The sequence below is a fragment of the Antedon bifida genome, chromosome 7 (assembly GCF_963402885.1).
Source record: "Antedon bifida chromosome 7, ecAntBifi1.1, whole genome shotgun sequence".
Classification (NCBI taxonomy): Eukaryota; Metazoa; Echinodermata; class Crinoidea; order Comatulida; family Antedonidae; genus Antedon; species Antedon bifida.
Window position 1 is genome coordinate 20,951,183 of NC_136232.1, and position 23,749 is coordinate 20,974,931.

The window sequence follows — 23,749 nt, forward strand, 5'->3', positions numbered from 1 at the left end:
TTTCACATAATAGTTATCCACTTTGACCAAAAATTGGATCGAAAACAAAATTATTTACCTGAAAAAAACACAAAGATTTTCAAATTCAATTTCAAAGTAAAAAAATGATCAAATTGGCTGCCAGCCATGGGTTTTTGGTTGAATTTAACGATTTGTTTTGTCATTTTATAAGTGAAAACATTTTTTGTTTCATTTTTTTCCTATGGAAGAGATACTCTATTAAAATTACAAATAACCTATTCAAAGTCTGATATAATTAATCTTCATTGTTCATGTTTTTGGAAGACAATACATCTTTAAAAGTATTAAAATAAACTATAACTAATAATAATTTATAAACACCAATAAACCGTGGTAGATTTTTCATCGTTGAATGTGAAGGACAAAAATCTAATTGCTAACAAAAGTACTAAGATGCTGGTATGTCATTGTTGCCGTGAATGAGAAATTGTTTCATACATGAATATATACATAGCATTAATCATAATAATAAAGAGTGAACCATGATTTCTTTACATCGGTTACATAAACACTGGTTTACATTTTGAAGGCCATCGGTTTAACTAATTTAATTTAATAAACTTGATGAGATACTCTAAATAATCATAAATATGTTAAGGCGATCAATTTAATCAACAAATTAAATTATATTTATAAATATAAATGAGTGTATATAAATTACAATTTATATTTTATAAATAAGATAATAACATAAAATGACGTAGTATTTTTCTTTTTTGTAAATATAAATATTTTTTTTCGAACTAAAATGAGGGTAGTGTATATTCATTTGTAAAATAAATCACTAAAATACTATATTATTATTTCAGCTATTAATTAAAGTAATTTAAATTTAAATCATATCTTTCTTCTTCTTGTATTTTTTAATGTTTTTGTTAATGTTGTTAATCAAATGTTTTGATGTTCATTTTATAATTGTCGAGGACCCCTTCTGAAACCAGCTTCCCAGCTTAAAGGGTTATCCTCTGCTATACCATAACAGTTTAATTATTTAGTTTCTGTATGATTTTGTTAATTTTAAATCATAATGTATTGTATTGTGGATATTATGGATAGCAATACACATTACAAAAAAACAAACAAGCGGTGTATATGCTATGTTACCGTTATGCATCATTACACTAACGTGAAAGGAATACAATGTTCACATAATAGTCAGGGTCCTCGTGTATTTCCGTAGGATTTTAATGCCCAAAGTGAGATTTCACTTGATTTAACTTTATTATGGTGCTAGGATACCAAAAATGCTAGGTAACAAATTTTCACGATCCCGTAACCATGGTAACGGCCCCAATTTCAAAATGGCGACCAAATGGCCATATCTCCATAACCCTTTGGTCTATTGACAAGATATTGGTATCAAAATACTCGGAATATATATATTTATATTCGTTGTAATAGAACATTTTTACTAAATGCAACCGGAAATGCTATTTTTCTGTACTATTGACCCTTGACCTTGACTCGTACTGTATCTTAAAAACGGCTGGTCATAGAAATTTAAAAATGGTCTCAAATTGTTCAGACCTTATATATTTATATCTATTGTAATGCAATATTTTGTTAAAAAATGTCCGGAAGCAAAGTTATTGACCTTTGACATAGAGAATAGCTTACAAGGATTTTTATTCAGTATTCTCTGGTCATATCTCCATAAGCCTTTAGTCTATTGACAAGATATTGGTATCAAAATACTCGGAATAAATATATTTATATCTGTTGTAATAGAAAATTTTTACTAAATGTAACCGGAAATGCCATTTTTATGCACTATTGACCCTTGACCTTGACTTGCACTGTATCTAAAAAACGGCTGATTATAGAAATTTAAAAATGGTCTCAAATTGCTCAGACCATACATATTTATATTTATTTGAATGCAACATTTTTTTAAAAAATGACCGGAAGTAAAGTTAGTGACCTTTGACCTAATAAACATGAACTTTCAATTTTTCTATTTGAGCACGTATAGGCAATGTTTGTGGTAGGGATTAAAAAATGAGTTTATACATATTATTATCATTCGAATATTATATTTAATTCGATGGCGATAAGTGGCGATAATTATTTTAATTGATGTTTTATTGGGGAGGTGTTCCGGGCGTTTATTCAAATAAATACTGTACCATCCTAATTGGTAAAATTAATACATTATTCCGCGACACAGTAAGCCGTTTTGGCCTAAGACGTTTTAGATGGCTTGCAACATGGGCAGAAGTATCCCAGGGTCCTAACGGGACACAGATAGCGCACAGTATACATAAAGTCCTGGCAGCTTAACTCAACAATTTGGCTATAATCGGGGTTTCATTCGATTTCAAACAAAAGCTCTTATCATCAGTTCTCTCGATGTAATTTATATAATTATTTCCCACAATTTACTCCTATGTGTTATGAATATATTTAATTTGAAAAACCAAAATGGCTATCGCCACCAAGCACCAACTTAGTTGTTTTACAACTCCCTGGTTGAAACCAACCATGCAGGGAAGTTGCAAGGTGATTGACACACCTACCGTGAACCCGAAATTACTTCTACCGCGCGTAGAGTTAAAATTTACCGATTGAAATCAGAAATTTCCCTATAAAACCTTTTATAATATCTTCCTAAGATAGAAATATGGAACAATATCGTAATAGTGGAAACTAATGTTATCAAATCTACGTTTCGCGGTACATCTGAGATAGATAAGGTACCGAAGTTTTTCCATTGTGCTCGCCTATTCCATAATTTATATATATATACCATGCTTTTATTGTGTGAGCATCCTCGTTGCCATTAAGACAGTCAAGGAGTGAGAGTGGTTGATTCTTCAACTTTTGTACCTTTAATGCTTGTTCTTCTTGAAACATTTCATATATGGAGGTTTCTCATACATTGAACTGCTGCCGGCCATACATTATTACATGGTTAGACATTCCTTGGTTTTTCTTCTTAGATGTTTCGAGATATGAGAAGCAATCTTTCAATGCTAACATTGACTGCTATTTTGTCATATCGCCAAGCCAAGGAACCAATTTGATGTTTACAGCATCTTATGATTTCATCTCCTTCAAGCAACTAAATGTTTTTAGTTTCATTTTCTTTTCAGGGAGTCCACAACCAGACTTTGCTCACAAACTTCAAAAAGCTTCAACTCCTTTTTTTATTATCTCTGTTTAAGATATATTTCTTGACTTCTTTTGAAATTATTACTAAGACAAAAAAGTGTTGATTTTGTTATGAATGTATTTTGATGAAATCTTGAAGGATTTGTGTGTTTTGTGTTGAAGAGTGAGTTCAATGGGATATCTAGTTTGATTTCCTCATCTTAAGTAATGCCAACAAGACCAACAACCCATTTTAATTGTTTTCCTTCTGTTCTAGAGCCTGATCCGGGAAAAGAGCACTATTTAAATACAGATTTTTTTTTCTTTACATTCAAATTAATTACAATCTTTTATTCACTGTTATTGTGTCATCTACATCAAGCCAAGCTGGTTCATTTGTGTTAGATGGCAATGTTTCAGACGAGCATATAAATGAAAACCAGTCATGGGCGAAACAAATCTACAAGATACCTTCCTAATAATATAGGTTATAATTACCATCAAATCTCACTCTGGCATTTACTACTTTTAGCCAAATCAGAAATCTTCAATTAATACGTTTATAGAGGTTCAAAGTGGCAATTAAAAACCATATTTGAAAATGTGAGTTTAAAAAAGAACTGAATGCATAACATAATTATCCTAGTGAATGCCAGGCTAGTGATCTGGAGGTTGTTGGAGTCCCACATTACTTAAGTATTATTGATGTATTCTTAGTAAAAGTGAAATTACGTCAGAGTAGGGCCAAAACATCTGACCAATATTTATCCATCCTTGTAATGTAAATAGCTATTCTCTATGTCAATGGCGAATAACTTTACTTCCGGTCATTTTCTTTAACAAAGTATTGCATTACAATAAATATAAATATGTATGGTCTGAGAAATTTGAGACCATTTTAAAATTTCCATGAGCAGCCGTTTTTTAGATACAGTGCGAGTCAAGGTCAAGGGTCACTAGTAAAGGAAAATAGCATTTCCGGTTACATTTAGTCAAAATGGTCTATTAGAACGAATATAAATATATTTATTTGAGTATTTTGATACCAATATCTTGTCAATAGACCAAATGGTAATGGAGATATGACCAGACCCTACTGAATAAAAATCCTTGTAAGCTATTCTCTATGTCAAAGGTCAATAACTTTGCTTTGCATTTTTTAACAAAATATTGAATTACAATAAATATAAATATATAAGGTCTGAGCAATTTGAGACCATTTTAAAATTTTTATGACCAGCCGTTTTTAAGATACAGTACGAGTCAAGGTCAAGGGTCAATAGTACAGAAAAATAGCATTTCCGGTTGCATTTAGTAAAAATGTTCTATTACAACGAATATAAATATATATATTCCAAGTATTTTGATACCAATATCTTGTCAATAGACCAAAGGGTTATGGAGATAGGGCCATTTGGTCGCCATTTTGAACTTGGGGCCGTTACCATGGTTACGGGCTCGTGAAAATTTGTTACCTAGCATTTTTGGTATCCTAGCACCATAATAAAGTAAAATCAAGTGAAATCTCACTTTGGGCATTAAAATCCTACGGAACCCCTATTTTCATACATGAGGAACCTGACTATAATGTACGACTTTTATATTTCAATATTGTTTTACCAGGGTAGCAAGAGTAGTCATTTTACTCTTCCCTGGTTTTACTATGTTAATAATGGTTAATTGATGACGTATGTAGGCCTATAATACGTGGGTTGGCCTCATAATAGGTCACAGGTCATCTTAACTCGTCCAAGTCAATGTATGCTGAGATACATAATTTTAAAAACATGGTTTAATGACCCCTACATAAAAGTGTTGTGACCCATAATGAAATATGACATGGTGGTAATATATTTTCCATATGCTGATAATTATTATTCTAGCTCTATAATAAAATTGTTATTCACAGTAAAATTTTAAGACTATTTTTAAGCGATCTGAAATGCACCAAACGATACCGTCATCATTTACTACGACAGAAAATCATGCATTATTAGAAGCAAAACCTTAAATTCAACTTGTGCATGATTGTTTTGAGGCATAGGCCTATACATTTGGCCATTTTTCTGAAATGTCCTTGTACTATAAGTACAGGGATTTTTTCGAAAATTGCCCAAAATGTAGAGGCCTAGGCCTATGCCTCAAAACAATCATGCACAAGTTGAATTTAAGGTTTTGCCTCTAATAATGCATGCTTGTTTTTTTTTGCGCACAAAGTTGCTTGATACAGTATTCTCACTTTTGACGCAACGCAATGAGGTAATCCCACAGATAAAACTTGGTTCCCACTATGAACCAACGAAAAGACTAAGCGCAACGTAAGTGAGTTGACCAATCACAGGCGATGGATTACTAGAACTGTCGTCATGGTCAACTCGCTTGCCTTTACGTCCTTGCGTTACGTCCTATTGGGAACCAAAGCTTAAAGCTGGTTCCCGCTAGGACGCAATAAAACGACGTAAGGGCAACGCAAGCCAGTTGACCAATGACATTCAATAGTTCGAATAATCATCGCTTTTGATTGGTAAAATGACTTCCTTGAGTTGCGCCTACATACGTCGTTGCGTCCAAGTGGGAACCAGCTTTACCGCTTCCAACAGTGTAAGTTATTTCTATTATGCAACAGGCATTTCGACTGGTCACTCGCGCAAAAAGGATGATATGCGAGTGTGTTGACAGTACGTTTATGGCCACTTATCTGTACTCATAAGAGATCTATAATAATAATCGTTAAAGTGTAGTGTGTAGTTGTAAATTACAATAGTAAATTTACGCGTGGTTGATGTCTCCGTGTATACACAGACACAGATAGCTAGACAGCCTTATGGGCCTATAAAATTAAATCAAGCAACGCTTTAAGTGTGAAGAACGTAGCTTAGAAGTAAATCATATCTATTGTTAGGTGTTTATCAAAATACCGGTATAGAACAGAGGCCTACTAGGATGATCAGCTATATGTTATAGGCCTACTTAAGAACAGAAATAATATTCTCAAGCCATGACTCATACTAATATAGGCCTATGGTCAAAAGCTGTTTAAAGCGAATAGGCCTAAAGCAACAAATATTGATATTTTAAATCACTGTCAAGCATTCGTATTGCAAAGAAGGTATAAAGCAGTTTATACATTGCTATATTCTCATCTGAACACGGTTTATACCGTATCACATTCTAGGGTAGACACTATCTTGTTATCCTCATGTGAACATAAATTGTAAAAAACTGAATTGTACGATACATGTCTTTACGTCGTCACAACTTAACGACTTCATTTTAGTCAACAAAACTCAACATTTATATGTGTACATTTTCCCATTCTTCTCAGCCAAACGTATGAGAACTAAACAGTTGTTTCAAGCAGGATAGCATTAACTATCATTAACAAACAACATACTTGTAAAAATAATTACGCATTACAGCTTTTAATAATGTCATAAAGTTGAAAACCCAATATATCAAATCCATTAATATCTAAGCAAACAATAGGGCTTTCAATAAATGGCTTCATTTATGATTGGCACCTGTCACCGGTTCATCATCTACTTATGAGGGTCTTCAATTGTTTATCCTGAAGGCGATAAATCATTAATAAGTCACCGTTTAATTTTCCGGCCAAAGATATGGTAAATGATTGTACACGCAGGGTCGAGAGGTTCAGTGTATGGAACGCCAACGGGCAGTATCACGTATAGTACTACTGCATTTATAAATCGAGTTGACAATTCCAAGGACACGTACGTGCTAGAAAATGAATGTTGTGGTCTGTATTTATGAACAACAATATAAAGATGTTTTCGGATAGAATATATAGGCGGGCCTTAGTAAATATCGAACGCTACTGACAAAGGAATTGGTTCTTAAAGATGTATTGTCCCCCTGAAAAAATAATTCTTAAAATTTTTGTTGTTGAATATGCCATTTTAATGTCACTTAATAGTATCCACTTTGACCAAAAATTGGATCGAAAAAAAAAATGTAATTACCTAAAAAACTGTAATTTAAAGCAAAAATAGTCAAATTATCTGCCAGCCAATGGGTTTTTGGTTGAATTCAACCATTTATTTTGTCATTTTAACCATTTATTTTGTCATTTTTTTATAAGTGAAAACATTGATTTTTCCGGTTGTTTTACGAAAGTGATTACCTTAAATGAAACTACATTCCATATCTATTCAAAGTCTGATTTTATTAATCTTTATTTTTCATGTTTTTGTGGGGACAATACATCTTTAAGATTGGCTTTGCACATTTATAGTCTACTGTATGGAACACTTCGGCGTTCCATACAATTACCTTAACATTAAATTGCTTACACGTTCTCAACGGGTGGATACAGGCAATTATATTCCTACGTGGGACACCAAATATTGTTGTCAACTTAATCTAATACCACTCGTCTGTCGCGGTAGTGATTGACTCATAATCACTGTCACATCACAATGGGGACGTGTTGGAGTTTATCTAATAAGGCCGTTAAGATGTCTTTATTTGTAATTTAAATTTTAATATCATGTGAAGCATAAGGCCGAGACAGGTTATACTAAATAAATACCAGGAAAGTTGACACTAATTAGAAAAGGTGGGATGTGTTATACGAGACCAATTTGCGTATAGGGACTATAAACCTTAGGCGTAATGTACCAATGTATGTCGCAAATAATAGATTCAAAACATTCAAAGGTGTGCCTAGGTCGCTGACAATTTTGAGCTTAGAGGGGAGAAGAGAATGCGTTGGAATTGCAATAAAATGCCGCCTCTAGATATGCATTAAAACATTATGTTCATCCATGCAAATCCCATTAAACAAAGGGTACGTTGCCATTTTCATAATTGGCATTGTATAATTGTATTAATACTCAAGATGAAATTATTATTCAAAGGCTTAACAAGGTACAACAAATCTCGTACTCATTGTTTATACAGTTTCTTGCAAGTTTCTCAGCCTGGAAACGTTTTTATTTCTCTTATAATTAATTTTGAGATATATCCTTAGTTGCTTTTTGTATTCGAAATGTTCGTATATCTGTCAGAACGATAATTTCGAGTATAAATATGGTTTTATTAATAAATGAATTATCATTACTGTATATGTTTAAATTAAGTTGAAATTCGATGAACTTTTCCACTAAATTGTAATTGTTCTTCCTCTTATTGTTCGACATTTTTGACCTGACTACATTTCCTGGCAGGTAGAACAAGTAGACACAAATTCGAATACAAAAAGGACACATTTATAAGGATCTATCTCATAATGAATTATTTATATTAGGCCTAATTGAAATCCAAAACTAAACTTTCAAAAGACCTCCTACATTCCACAAACACCAATTTGTTCTTATTTCGTTAGATGTAATATGTTCTTATTCAGAACTGGACTAAAGTTGAATGGCTACCGTATTAATTATCACTGACCAGAAATGAAAACAAATATTTAAGTCTGATTTATTTCCTCCGAGAAAGATAAATTTGGTTTCTTATTAAATTTGAGACGGAAACTGAATGTCTTTCGACGACTCATTAAGCTCGACTATATGATACATATCAAACTTTATCGCATGAATCTCCCGGGTCTTTTTTTACCAATAATGTTTTTAGGAAATATCATGTTTTAATCAAGGATGGAACGGTTTTAGGTTCATGAGATGACCTATTTTTTAATGCATCATATATTTTTAAAAAATAATTGAAGCTTAAAATGAAAGTCTTTTATATTGGAACTATACGAAATATATAATGTTAATGTTTTTTTTTAATGAGAATTTACACATTCATAATTTAGAGTAGCCTTATACTGTACTTTACAAGTTAAAATTATGTACAGTGGAAGGTTCATCAAAAGAGTTTATATAAGGTATGAATACACCTATTCAACAAACATTTTTCGAATTAATAACTGTATTGAGTTAAAATCACAATTGTGAGGCATTTAATAAATAGGCAAACTGCCTTAAAATGTCTTGACTTGTTTCGAGAAACTATTTTCATCATCAGAACAGAAAACAACGCCTAGACATTGTTTGCCTTATTAAATGTGATTTTAACGCGAAAGTTTGGTGGAATATACATGATTTATCCAACTGTATATTGAGTATTTTTCAACATGGCGGATGGACGTCCACCGTGCGCGCACCCACCCTCATGGATTACCCATGTGCAGCCCCCATGATAATCATGTAGATGTCATACCCGATCTTGCACATATTTACATGTTAGTTAGTTATATCCAGTATCACGGGAGAGTAATGTGACGAATGTGTATGTAATCAGATACATAAGCTACCGTATTTACTTTTATCCAGTACATGATGATATCGAGTTACTGTGTTTTATGTATATTTCACAAATGTACTACTGTAAACTGAATTGCATGAATATCAGTACAAAATATTCTGTCGAACAGTATTGTTTTTGAGAAAAAAATATCCCAAATGACAGGCTAGATCCAATAGGCCTGGGTGCAGTGGCGTAACTGCTAGGAGCGCTCAATGGCTAAACTCAGGGCCATTTGGGTTTCCTAAACAAGGGGCCTCATATCTGTACGTTACGCCACTGGATGTGTGGTATTGTATTTACCCCCATGAGAGACAGATAGGAATAGGCATTGTATTATGTAAATCCATTACGTGGCTTTCAAAAATCAGCGCATTCAGTCATTCTATTCATTAAAATTGATCGTTCTTCCATCTCAAATTCTTTTATTCACAAATCAAAGCTATAACGGTGAATTGAATCACATACTTACGAATCGAAGCCTAAACTCAAATCACATACACGAATCGAAGTCGACATCAAGTGATATAATAGGTCTATAGGTCGTGTCTCTTGAAACGGAATCACGGACATTAAATGCTGTTTTCTTTCAACCACACAGTCGATAATAATATAAGCTGATAATATTTCTTAAGAAGATTAGAGATATTGATTGATACAGCTTTACATCGTATAGTCACTCTTCTATGTACATTCTTAACATCATACTCTCGGTGACCTTTTAATATACGGTACCGAACGTGGCATTCCATGCAAAATATACGTCAATTAAAATATATTCGAACTAAATTTGTACAAAACATTTAAGTAAATACATTTCTCGATGTTTTCTATAGAAATGTTTTTGTATAATATGTCGGTCAAGTTTATATGTGAATACCAGTTTATAAGGGAGAGAGGTAGAGATAATGGTGACGTAATGATGACGTAGTCAATGGTCGAGCACGATGTTGTTTATTATGGAAGAGAATTCTCTTCATAATTCATTGACGATGACTAATGAGAACAAATAATATTATTAGTTCGAACGTGAATAATTATATATTTGTCAAAAATTTCAATATCAACCTCCATTCTGTTAGTTTGTTTTCGAAGAAAAAAATGTTAGAACAACCTGCTTTCTATGACTTTATACATCTTAAAAGTATGCCGTAAACGTTTTTCAATTTCAAGAATAGATACATTAGAAATAAAAATACATTTAATCACATTCTCAACTGATAAAAACAAGCACAATCTCGTATTTTTTATGCTTTTATTCTATGAAATTATACAACTGAATGCACGTACAGTATATATATCAAACTCTATATACAATAGCTTTTTTTGTAACACACTTCTTGGCATTTAAATATAGGGCTATCACAATTACGGGGATACCGGGATACACATTAAACTAACCTGTAGGCCTAGCCCTACGATATAATTATTTCATTTATAAATATAATAACTTATATATAGAGTTGTATACATAGTTTAACACATTTTCCGACAAATTTTGGATGAATTAATTTAGCTATGGTGTGCGAGTCAGGTCTAAATATAAATTTTAAAAGTATAGATAAATAGCATGGTCGTCACAGAGAATATAGGCCTAAGATATCTATCGTATGGAGGGCCTATTGTACATGAGTTATCGGGAGATACACTTTCGCAGTGAATATTTCCCCCAGTATGAATTAATGAAAACTGTCCCTGTTTGTAGATGCTGCTAAATAAAACACTACTTCACACATGCTCTTAACAAACATGGCGTTAATTTGGCTCCATTTTCGGAGACACGCACACCAATTTGAATACATAGATTTCAAAACATGGCGGCTACGCGGCTCCTCCTTTTCGGAAAGGTGTGTTCATCGTGTTTTTCTAGTTCTCGCTTATTACCATTGCGTGAATGCTTAATTACGTTTTGTGAAAGCGGCTCGACAAAATCAGGTAACATATCCTTTAACGCTATTGAAGCGTACTTCAATGTATGCAGGCTAAACAATTGTAAGCCTGTGTTTGACGACTATGGGAGCCTGAATACCAAGTCCACAACACTGACCTCAAAGAGTAGGTTCTTTGACGAGAAAACCCCCTTTTAAATCAAAGGTATTTCACTGATTTTAGACATGAGAGCCCAATAATATTGATTTGATATGCCATATTTTAGACGTTGAGCCACTCTTTCTGCCCAGTATTCTATCGCGTTCTTCAATCGTCATAATTTATAATGTGTTTTACATTATGTCAAATGCAGTCATTTAAGACGAGATTCGAAGACCTAACAAATCAGGATAGATTAAGACCAATTTTGATTATAATTTGATATTACACCAAGTTATAAGACGTTTTCACACTTTACCATTAGGGATCCACCGATAATTTACTCACAAACATGTTTATATGTGATTTACAAATTCAAAATTACACGAATATATAGTTTTACTAAACTTGCAGTAATTGCGTATAATTGTCGAAATGATTTTGTCTCTTATTTTGACGTAACATACTGATCTACTTAGGCCTTAGATCGAATAAAACGACTTTGTTTTCTAGTTAACACGGCATTTACCGTATAAAAAGGAGTTAAAGATCGACGTACCGTTTATGAATTAGGAATGTTGTGTTGGTGATTCGAGAAAAACTGTTACATTTAAAATACGATACTCTAAGAATCGACACGGTAAATCGGAAGGAGACCTGTATATAGAAACACATTATACAATGCATAACACATAAATATACTATATAAATGTTTAATAAGTATAGATCAATGAATGCCTATAAAATGTAATGATAAATGTGTTTGGCTTTCCTAACTCCATGATTCATCATTATCGGCGAACCATGTTTAAGCGTTGGCGATACGATTCCTTACAGATATCAATACAGTCAGATAAATTACAATAATTTTAAATAGTGTGAAGCAACTGTGTCCTATATATGGCATCCATTGTGATTCAATTATTAAGCTCTATAGAATAGATTTCATACCGGCGTAGCATTAGCAGCTGCGGCGTTCGGCATCTCATACTTCACATTACTCTGCTTTACCGAAAGCTTTTTTGAAAAACGTGTCCATGAGACCAAAGTCTTTGTTGACCAGATCCACATTCCGCTGGTTATTCCTACCACAACGCACATGAATATTTTTAACATAAATAGTTCAATATTTGGGTTCGGAAGTCCCATCATCCACGTATCATAATTTGAACGCTCATAGAAACAACAGGCAATGACGATCGTGGCTGGAACGGTATACAGCAAAGAAAATACACCGATTTTTACCATTAATCGTTCAAGTTTATCTGTTTTAGTTCCGTCGTTTTTCATCACGGAACGAATTTTAAAAAGTGATACAAAACCGGTTAGAAGAAACAGTGTTCCGGCTGCTAAATATGTAAATAATGGGGCTATGACAAAGCCAGTGAGGGCCTCTGAGTTGTGATTTCCTACATAACACATCCCCGTTAGTTCATCAGCGTCCACGACCCTCATGACTAAAATAACAATTGTCTTTATTGCCGGGATTCCCCAGGCTCCAAAATGAAAATAACTACTATGCATTTCTATCGCTTCATGTCCCCATTTTAGTCCAGCGGCTAGGAACCAAGTTAATGTCAAAATCACCCACCATAACGAACTTGCCATACCGAAAAAGTACAGAAGTAAAAATGTAATAGCACACCCAGTGTTTTCAAGTTCTTTCAAAATAAGGAATTTAACACCATTTTCCTCGTCGCATGCGATTGCTTCTCTTCCTGCCACAAGACGCACGATGTAAGCAATGCTGCACATAAAATAACAAATGGCCAGAAATATAATCGGTCTTTCTGGATATCGAAAGCGTGATGGTTCTATCATGAAAGTTAAAACGGTCACTAAAGTTGAAATGAAGCATAAGCATGACCAGATTGCCATCCACAATCTTGCAAAGTCCTTTTGTGATTCAGTAAATAAAAAATCTTGATCACATTTCAGCGAACAATCGCCGTATCTTTTCACGTATATCCATTTTTCTGGGCTGGGTTTATGCCTACACGTTTCTAAAGATATTTCACCTCCTGGCAAAGTAATTAGGTGTCCATTATTATCCAATCCTGGTCTGTTCGGATGTGGTGGTAGGCCTACTTCTTTGTCCTCTTCTGTTTCTTCAGGTCCAGGCATACACAGATTCCCTTCGATATTTTTCTGAGGGAATCTCGAGCAATTCAGACTAGCTGGCCATGGGAATCCAAACTCGTTCAAAACTGGCTCACATTTGCGTTTTACCCGTTCACACATTGGAGCACAGGCTCCAATGGGTTTATCAAGTTGTTCCGTACACATGGGTACATGCACGGAGCAGAGAAAGAATTTCAACAAAGACGAGCAACCATACTGGATGAGAGGGGTAAATGTTTGTAGCGTTAGCCCTGCATCCTGCTGCAGTTCATGGCCTACCAGATTCGGCATGCTTGTTTCATTGTAGCCGAGGCCCTTACACATTTCCACCTCGATCGGCATACATCGAGCGGGTTTCTGTTCGTAAAATGGATCCTCGGCATGATTCTGCTGAGCACGAACTCCATTTATGAAGAGAAATAACGTAAAACACAATGTAGTGCTGTACGTATTAGCCATGATTTCCATTAATGCTGTTCAATGCATCACTGTCAATCCGTACAGTATATGTACACCAATAGTTAAGTTCCAACAGCCTTACTATATCCTATTTGATCGACTGAATGTAATCGTGTCACGGCGAGTAATCAAAGACCTAAAAAACACAAATGAAAGTCCACAATAAAATATCGATTAAAGCTCCGACTCTAGTAAACTGAGACGACGCTGAAACACATTCAAAATATATCCACTCTTATTAATCACCAGTGTATTCTTAGCCTGTAGACTATAATAACTATTCTCCCATGTTTTAACGGATTTCATTTGAGCGGTTATAAAAACTACAGTTTACCAGCTCGCCTTGTTCGCATAGAGTGATTTCCGTCACAAATGCAAACTTTGTTTTTCCTCACGTCGCTCCACCCCGAATCTAATTCACGACACAATTTTCTCAAATACAAGCTCGTGATTGGTCGGTTCGCATTTCATGGATTTAGCGAAGCAAACACACCGCCAATAAGTAAGAATCGATTTAACACAAAGAATTAACGTCTTTGAAAAGCGACCACCGCAATTTAAAGACCTTTTGTGTGCACTATTAAAACGGGCTTAATTTCTAAACAATTTAACAAGCACTCTCATTATTTAATTAATATCTCTTTAAACACCATTTACACCTAGATTAGTGCAACACCCTGCCAAATAAGTCCATTGGCGCCTAGCTAGAAGAACGATATTCTAACGTAGGCCTAAAATACTTGTATTAATAACATGTTTCATCGGGGAGTTGTTCGACCCCATCGTAACCTAATAAAGTAAATCGACTCCAATAAGGAGGCGGACAAACGATTAAAGCAATTCCATATGATTGTTTTATTTTTTAAAGACATGTCGTCGTGTATAAAATGAGTTACACATTGTCGATGTCAAATTGAGGGCCAAGGTCTCGGGTGCTGATCAGATGTACAACGACGTTGAGAACAGCATTGGTATTTATTATCCAATTAATTGAAGTGTGGAAGTGATTAATTGCACATAATTATTACAATTAATAAAACAATCAAGATAATAGTATTGTATCTCACCACATAATTATAATTGTGGATACAAGCTGGATGTGGGTTTGATTAAATTGAATATTATTGTGGTGTAGGCCTAACTTAAAGATGTATTGTAAATCAAAGACGTGAAAAATGAAGATTAATTAAATCAGACTTTGAAAATGTTATTTTGTAGTTTTAATAAAGTTAATCACGTTTATATGAAAAAAAAAATATTTTCACCTATAAATTGACAAAATAAATGGTTAAATTCAACCAAAAACCCACTGGCTGGCAGCCAATTTGGCAATTTTTTGCTTTAAAATTAAATTACAGTTGTTTTTTTTCAGGTAAATACATTTTTTTATCCTATTTTTGGTCAAAGTGGATAACTATTATGTTACATTAAAATGGCATATTCAACAAAAATGTTGTTAAGAATTATTTTTTCAGGGGGACGATACATCTTTAATTGTTTAGGTAACGTGTTGTTTCGCCGACTCTCAATGCTGTATATCATAATAATAATAATAATGACAATATTTTGTACCGTATCAAAGGCAAATTCGTAATACATACATATACATGCCTGTATCATAGAAGGTTAGGCCATAGAGATATTATAGTGTATATTATTCACTATAATATCTCTATGGTCAAGCGTATGGTTTAGGAAGGTTAGGGTCTATGTATGATACGGGAGTTACATGCATTTCACATGTGATATTGTATCAAGGAATTTGCCTGCGATACTGTGCACATTTAGATACAGCTACAGAGATTCGGCTAACGAAGAAAGGAATTAAATTGTGTACGACAAAGCGTTACTTCGGTCTACTTGTTACAAACTATTGAGATTTATATCTGTAGGCCTATATGGTGTTACTAGACATTGACAAACAGTAGCTGGCGACCGACCGACTAACCAGCGACCGACAGACAAACTAGAATGTCTAACGAAACACTTGAATACTTCAATAATTGAATCACGAATTGCTTAGAACCCGTTAATCAAAATACTTCATAATTAATATATTATTCGGTTAAACTACACTTGTATCTGACAATGTTGTCAGTGAACAAATCGTAAATTAGGGAGACTGTGATTTATAAGATGATTGAGTATACACAGAATGCGACATGTTTATAGCGTACTGAAGAGTAATGTATTTAAATCGTCTTCATAAACTCATTAATCATTTTATACCAGTCTGTTTTCACTTGGAAATTAATCGCGACTCGATGCAACATTGCGTTATTATTCAGTATTGTTTATTCTATTCGCATGCAACATCTTCCGCGTTTTAACATGGTATATGCAGCAGGCATTGTACACAATGATATGTCATTGCTCTGTCGAATGTTTCTGATTACTGAAGCACGAGTACACTCAGTCTCAATTCTTGTAATAAAAGTGAAGATATCATGTGAACTTTCATTTCATTCACAAGGTCCCTTATATTTGTTTTTCAAATCTTATTTTATGTTGCAGCAAAAAGTTGCCCAGCAATAAATAATGATAATTATTTTTGCGCTGCCTTTTAACCGGTTACCACAAAATTGTCCTGTTTCTGCTCCCAAAAAATTGGAGTTAATTTACTCACACCGTTTTTAACCGGTTATTTTTATGCAGCAACTGGTCAATTACAATGTGGATTAGTCTATGTTCTACAGCGAAATTAGTAAAGAGATAAATATTTTGGCACATATGGCGTTCCATACGTATAATACACGACGAGCTCGTATATTTTCAGGCAAAAATTGAAACGCCGACTGGTGGACTAACATAAAAATGATAATAAATACATAAGGCTCTGTCTACACTATCAAATTAGCCTTGACAAAACAGTGTGATGTGCCAAAATATATATGTAAAGTTTGATAGTGTAGACAGGGCTTTAGGATGGATATGCGTGTGCGTATTGGAAGCTTAGGAAGTTGAGTGAAACATACGCGAATTGCAATATAATAATAATAATTTTAATAAGAATATAATAATTGGTAAACCCTTGACCTTCGGGTTGAAAGGCATTAATGTATCATTAAATATCAAATGTGTAATGTCCGAATTAAAGGTCTGTTCCCATTTAGGCCTACGACGTAACGCAAGGACGCACGCGCAACGGAAGTAATTTGACAACAAGCGCGCGATCCGACAGTTCTGATGATCGTGTGATATAATTGGTCAAATTTGTGCGTTTGTACGTACGTGTACGTCCTTGTCCTAGTGGAAACCAAAATATATATTTTTTAAATACACTAAAATACAAATTGAAACAGCATGTACAATAATAGAATTTAACAATGATATTATGATATACGGTAATATTATTTTATAGTTTTCATACCAAATACAAAGGTCGGGGCGTTATGGTAATATTTGCAGATTGAGGCCAACGAAGATATAAATGTTTAATGTCTCATGAATAACCGATTGAGATGATAAAAATAATCAACTAGGATTGTCACGAATCATTGGTTTAGAGTTAACAAAAATAGGTTAATTCATTCATTTATGTTTTAATCAATTTAAAATATCGGTATTAATAATACCGGATGTGTTTATATTACTATGTATATCCAACTATGTTCCTTCCTACAGACAATGCTGTCGGTTTAGTAAATGACTGAATCTCCGTTTGAGATACAAACCCAAAGAAAATGTAATCACAAAAGAATTTCAGACAGAATTTACGGGTAGGAATAAGCTCTTGCTTGCGTGTACTTTAAGAAATAACCCGGATATGTAGAAAATAGGAATAATATGGTCATTCAAAAATTATAATGAATAATATAATCATTCTTTTTCTTGATCTTTTTCTAATTAAAATAAAGTCTTCGATATAAAAGCTGTTTTAAAGATTTTCCCGAATTTTGATATAATTTTGTTTCAAAAGTTGATATTTTTGGTATACGATATTTTTTGAAAAATTACTAAAATGCATAGCCCGTAAGTAATGTAGTATCCCGATTACTTAGTTTACAACATGGACCAGGCCCACGCAATGCGATCGTTGCCTTGGTCCACCCAACAACCATGGACCTATAGATCCATGCCTAACCATGTGTCCTGGATCTTGTTGAGTATATCCTAGGCACTGTTTTGATTATTAATAAAATAGGCCTAATATAATCTAAGCTTACCTCAACTACTATTCAACATACCGTCGAAATACAACATTCTTTTTTGAGAAAATATAGATATTTAGGCCTGAATCAATTACTCTTCTGTGTAAAATAACATAGAGACAACCGGCGGCAACCGTTGTGTTGGTTGTTGATATAGAAGGCGATGAAGCTAATAGGTCTGTGTCAAGTGTAGTAGAGAAGTATAAAGTCCACAGGATACTAGCTAGTTTCTGTCCTACCCGTTCATATCACAAAATGATTGACAGATACAACCCTTTACGTATTAATAAATTTGAAATAACAGGTATACGGTAGCAAGCTACGACGATATTGTAATCGCTCTAATGTCGTCACTTTGGCACACGTGACGTTTCATACGAAATATACAAATACAAAATAAACGCGCCAGCCCGTCATTTCCATATTGATATACGTAGATTGCCACAGGCATAGAAATGTTAACTTTCCAGCTAGGCTTACCCCTCCTCGCTCCTGGTCGAGTATAATACTAGAATGGAATAGACAAAAATCGAAACAACTTTTTTTATTTAATAATTTTTTTTAAAGATGTATTGTCCCCTAAAAAAATAATTATTAAACATTTTTCTGTTGAATATGCCATTTTAATGTCACATAATAGTTTTCCACTTTGACCAAAAAGTAGATTAAAACAAATTATTTACCTGAAAAAACTGTAATTTAAAAGAATAGTCAAATTGGATTCTATGAACAGGAGAGAGAAGATGTACAGTAATGAGGGCGTCGTTGTAAAAACTCACATAAAACCCGTGTGAACGAAAGCTAAATTTACAACGACCATGAATCGTTCGAAACCCTATAAAAACTGTCACTAATGTGCTATTACAATTCCAGCGCTATTAATTATTCTTACACCATCATAATCAAAGTGTTGTTTAAACACTGTTTACCAGTTTTACGAGACTACTGACGATATCCAGATCTCGAGGCTTAAAGCAGTAAAGAAGGATCTAATGTTATTGTAGGTGTGTGTTTAAATGGAGATTACGTTTTATTAGGCGTGATAAAAACATATCTGAGAATTAACCTAAATGTGCTGAATCGGTATTGCTTACGTGATTACAAACATGAGGAATAATCAGGTCAACATTTATTGTATTATAAAACCTTTCTTTAATTTTTAATTAGTCTACAAGTTCATTCGCTCGATGTAGGACTACAGGTATAAAAAACTGTTCAAATAGTTATTAATTCATGGTGATATTTATATTCATGTTTGTACATTATACTGTTTGAAAACAGGAAAGTACAACCAGGCGCGTGCTACTTAACAAAAAGGAAAAAAAAAACAATAGGGCCTAAACTAAATAAATTTGATTTGTACAGTATATTCCAAAATGTCATAGGTGTATATGTACATACCCTACAACCCTCATACAAGACAAACTGATAATAAAAGTTAAGTATAGACCTATAATAGTCACATGATTGAATGGTTTATTATGTTCGAATACAACAATGTTCGATTCAATAGAATCTAAAAAAAATGAACCGAAATCCTTCTTCGTCTAAAATTTGATATGGTAATTTATACTGAAAATAGAAAAAAATCCCAAAACAATATTATTATACATATTTATTCAAAATACATTATGTTATTAATTACACTATAGTGTTTTCTAATTAGGTTAATAAATGATTAGTCAGGCCTTTTGGTAAAATTATCGAAACTTCAATCTGCTAGACCCCGAGGCTTCTACTAACAAACATCGGGTTGATTTCCACATCTTTCGACCATGGCTTTAGCCTGACAAATGGTCAACATTTTCAACAATAGAATCGAGAATAATTAATGGGATCTCATTAATTTGCGATTATAATTATTAAATTTATAATGAGGAACCTCCTATGTATGAGGTCAGAGGTCATACTCCCACGAAGTTTAATCTGTCTTGGCCTGTCATTGTTAAATTGCTTTCGGTTGCAACTCAAAGGAATCTTGCTGAGTTGACAAATTACCTTGTTTTTCTAGCATTAGGAAAATGACGGATATGGCTCGAGCAAGCGAACTAACTCGACCCCTAAGCGCTTTCCAAGACTCAAAATACCCGTCCCATGCAAAAAGCACAAACAAATTTATTCTCTGTATTTGACATGTTTATGTATACAATCCTCTATAATGAGACTATTGTACGGTAATGGTTACAAAATGTTTATTTCCAATCCACCAGAAAGGTCTGTGGTGTAATTAAGATTGAAAAAAAGTAAACGCGGTAAAGAATGTGATGACATTAGATGACGCAAAAGAACAGGCGACAACAGTGAACTTGATCAATCAATTTCTGTTGTCCGTAAGCAAACTATCTTATCTTATAAAATTATATATATTTGCTTATACTTAATTACCAATATGCTGCTTATTAATCTGGCAAAAGGCAGGTATTTGAATAGTACAGATTAGATTTGAAAGCTGCATGGTATGATCAAAATCGCAATGTGAGCAAACAATGATGAAGATAGTTTCTAAACCAAGGCAATCAAAACCATGGAGAAATTCCACCATATCGGATGGATGGATGTAGACCTAGACTAGCTAGGCTTTTGCCTTTTTCGCTGGCTGTCCTAGCCTAGAACAGTCAGGGGAAAATGGCAAAAGGCTTCCTACTTTCTAGGAGTTTTATCAGATAATCTATTGTTTTGACAACTAAACATGACCACAGTGCTGGTTTTGCCATTTTCCCCCATTTGAGGACGCAACTTTAGGGTACGATTAAAATGTACTTTGGGTTAAAAAAACAAAATTATGTTGAGCCTAATTATTGATTGATAGGCCATAACAATAAACATTGAGGAACAATAACAATTGAAGAACAATAACAATTGAGGAACTTAAAATACAAATGATGAAAAACAATGCAATAACAATATAGTATAGCCTACGCCTGATTCCTGAATTATGCGACCTTTATACAAAATGTTAACGCAAATAGGAACAACTTGAAATTCTAACACAAAAAACACGATTGAGTTAAAACTAGTTCGCGTCCAGATTTCATGAAATAACAAGATCGGTCTCAAATCAACTTCTACTGTAGGCACTACATACTTCGTAATTAACTCACCTAAAGTTTTCCAATACAAAATATTATAACTCCAAACAATCTCCAAACGTTTAAAATAGCATGAATGATGATTTCAGTTACAAAATCTAGTCAGAATTCTAGGCCTTTTCTTTCGGTTTTTCAATGCGCCAAGTGTTGTTAAACTCCTCGACTCCACTTACTCCTGTGACCTGCCGAACTTTCAAGCATACTATGCTAGCAGGCAAGAAAACTGAATGCGCCAGCACTCGTGGGACTGTCACTTTCAGCAGTTGAACAAACAATTCAGCATATTTCTAACCCATCAAGCAAATCGGCATGCTTACTTTTGAATTACATATCTAGACATTAAGAGTAGATACGGGCTTCATAAGGTCTAGACATAATCATAAAAGTCTATAAAGTATGAACTTAATTTATGGCCTGTATCTTCAGTTGACATTATTGAAGAAATACACTATTCATTATTTTTGAATTGTTTACTGTACAAAATAATATATACATTTAGTGAGTTGTTAAACCATAAATATACACAAGACGATTACAAAATAATAGGTCTTATGTACTGTTTATGTATGTAAATGTAGGCAACTTTATCCCGAGAATTATTCTATGGATAAAGTTTCCTACATTAGCGAGACAAAAGGAATTTTCACATCAACAAACAGAACTCCATAGAAAATATCTTATTTATGAAGAACAACATCGATTTAAATGCAGGATAACCAGGGAGATATATTTTACATCTCCCTGGGATAACACAATCAGATAAAAGAAAACCTGTTTTACATTGTGGTCCTGTCTTAATAAATACACAATAAAAAATAACTTTAGTTTTGTGAAAAAAAAAAAGATTGATATCTAGCTTTGAATAAAGCAATTGTTGGGGAATATTTAATTATTTCCACAATTTATATACAGTAGTGAATACGCTACTATTACTAATGTGATTATCTTATTCATTTATGATCGTATAATTTATAAAGCAAATGCAACTGAGGCGTTTAAAAAATAGATTTGGAATAATATATGAACACGGTTCAAACCAACAAACTAAAAATTCCACATTATTGTCGCCGCAAACCAGCAGACTATATAACAACATTAGAACTAGAAAGACTGCAATAACTTTCCCACCAAAACTGTACTTAACGAGTTAAAAACGACCATTTTTTACGGCAATGAGCTCTTTAAATTTTACAATAAACGAAACAAAATATAAAACGGTTGTACCTAGCGGCAAGTAGCATAATAGACTATTACGTATTTGAATTTGAACTTTCCTTAGGTAATGATTTTGTTCACAGACAATTTAAGTAGGTAACTTGATATGTATAATCCATGGGTTCAGATCGTAAATCTGACAGCCAATTGGATACGTTCCAATGTGACGACGTAGGCCTACTGTGTATGTTCCTAGGCCCGTGAAAGTAAACTTTCGACAAACGATCAGAACCTCATTCAGGGGACTCCCCTATCAGTATTAAGGGGACAAATGTTCGTGAAAAGAACGCAGGTATGTTTTTAACTACGACCAACCAATCCATCCCAGGGGACCCCTCCCCCAATGAAATGGAAACTTTGTTCGGTATTTAATAGGGTGGGTGGGCCCACTGATAAATTGTATTAGGGTCTAGTCGGTTGTAGGCCCAATTGAAGAATCATCCATACTACAAAATCCTATTCAATAATAATATGGCTCGGTAGGTAGGCCTATATACTGTAGGCCTAATGAAACACTACAACCAAACCACATTAGAAGAAACCCCTCGAGAGAGACACGTTATTTGGCCGAGGGTTAATCTATAATGTAGTCAAATTCTATATATACATACACCTAACTAAAGAGAGATTGTATGAGAACTTACAAACGAATATACAGTGAACAATAAATAACAGTAATTTACATTGAATACTTACAATTCACAACTCTCTGTCTGTAACATTCCTGTTTAGTCTCCTTGCTTATACAACTACAGGCCTACCACATGTTTGTAGAGAAAATCCACCTTATTCGTTTTCATGAGCAAATTGAGACAACAAACAACGACTCCAGTGCAACACAATATAGATATATTCCATTTAGGTTGGAGAGAGTTATGCCTCACATTGAGCTATATCTTTTTTACAAGTGTACGGGAAACAAGTAAACAAGTAAGTAAACAAGTAAAATGGCTGTTCTCATTTTCCGTGAGCCTATAATAAGACGAACACAAAGGTAAATCATTTGGTGAACATCAAAATATCGGATTATTTTCATACGTCTAAACTTCCATATAAAAATAAACAAATGTTTTAAAAGATTAATATGGTATTGAATCATATTTCAGGATGATTGACTAAAAATGAAGATTTTATTTTCACACTTCTTCTCCACGACTTGACGTTCGCGCGTCAACAATGGCATTCACAACTATGCGACGTGAGTACGTGACGAAATACCAGGTGAACCGATATACCAAAACTAAACTATGCTATCAATACAATTCGCCACTGAATTTCTTAAAGCTCAGGTACAGGCATGAATTT

General features: G+C 33.8%; 2 protein-coding genes across 4 annotated transcripts in view; one reads left to right on the top strand and one right to left on the bottom strand.

Moving 5' to 3' along the window:
* Nucleotides 1–23,749, top strand: part of LOC144848525 (ubiquitin-conjugating enzyme E2 J1-like) — a 331,913-nt gene that overhangs the window by 254,317 nt on the left and 53,847 nt on the right. The gene's annotated exons all lie outside the window — the stretch shown is intronic.
* LOC144848489 (frizzled-4-like) lies at nt 10,620–23,585 on the bottom strand. Of its 3 annotated transcripts, none has more exons than XM_078705257.1 (2): nt 23,141–23,585; nt 10,620–14,125 (listed from the first exon to the last, which is right to left on the bottom strand). In XM_078705257.1, the coding sequence occupies exon 2, from the start codon at nt 13,996–13,998 to the stop codon at nt 12,355–12,357; it is 1,644 nt and encodes a 547-aa protein (XP_078561383.1). In that variant the 5' UTR covers nt 13,999–14,125; nt 23,141–23,585; the 3' UTR covers nt 10,620–12,354. The 3 variants fall into 3 exon arrangements, with proteins under 3 accessions (XP_078561383.1, XP_078561385.1, XP_078561384.1); XM_078705259.1 differs by lacking the exon at nt 23,141–23,585 and adding an exon at nt 21,242–21,518; XM_078705258.1 differs by lacking the exon at nt 23,141–23,585 and adding an exon at nt 14,236–14,346.

Excerpts from the sequence above, each read along its gene's own strand:
- LOC144848489 (XM_078705257.1), bottom strand. The coding sequence starts at position 13,998 with ATGGAAATCATGGCTAATACGTACAGCACTACATTGTGTTTTACGTTA.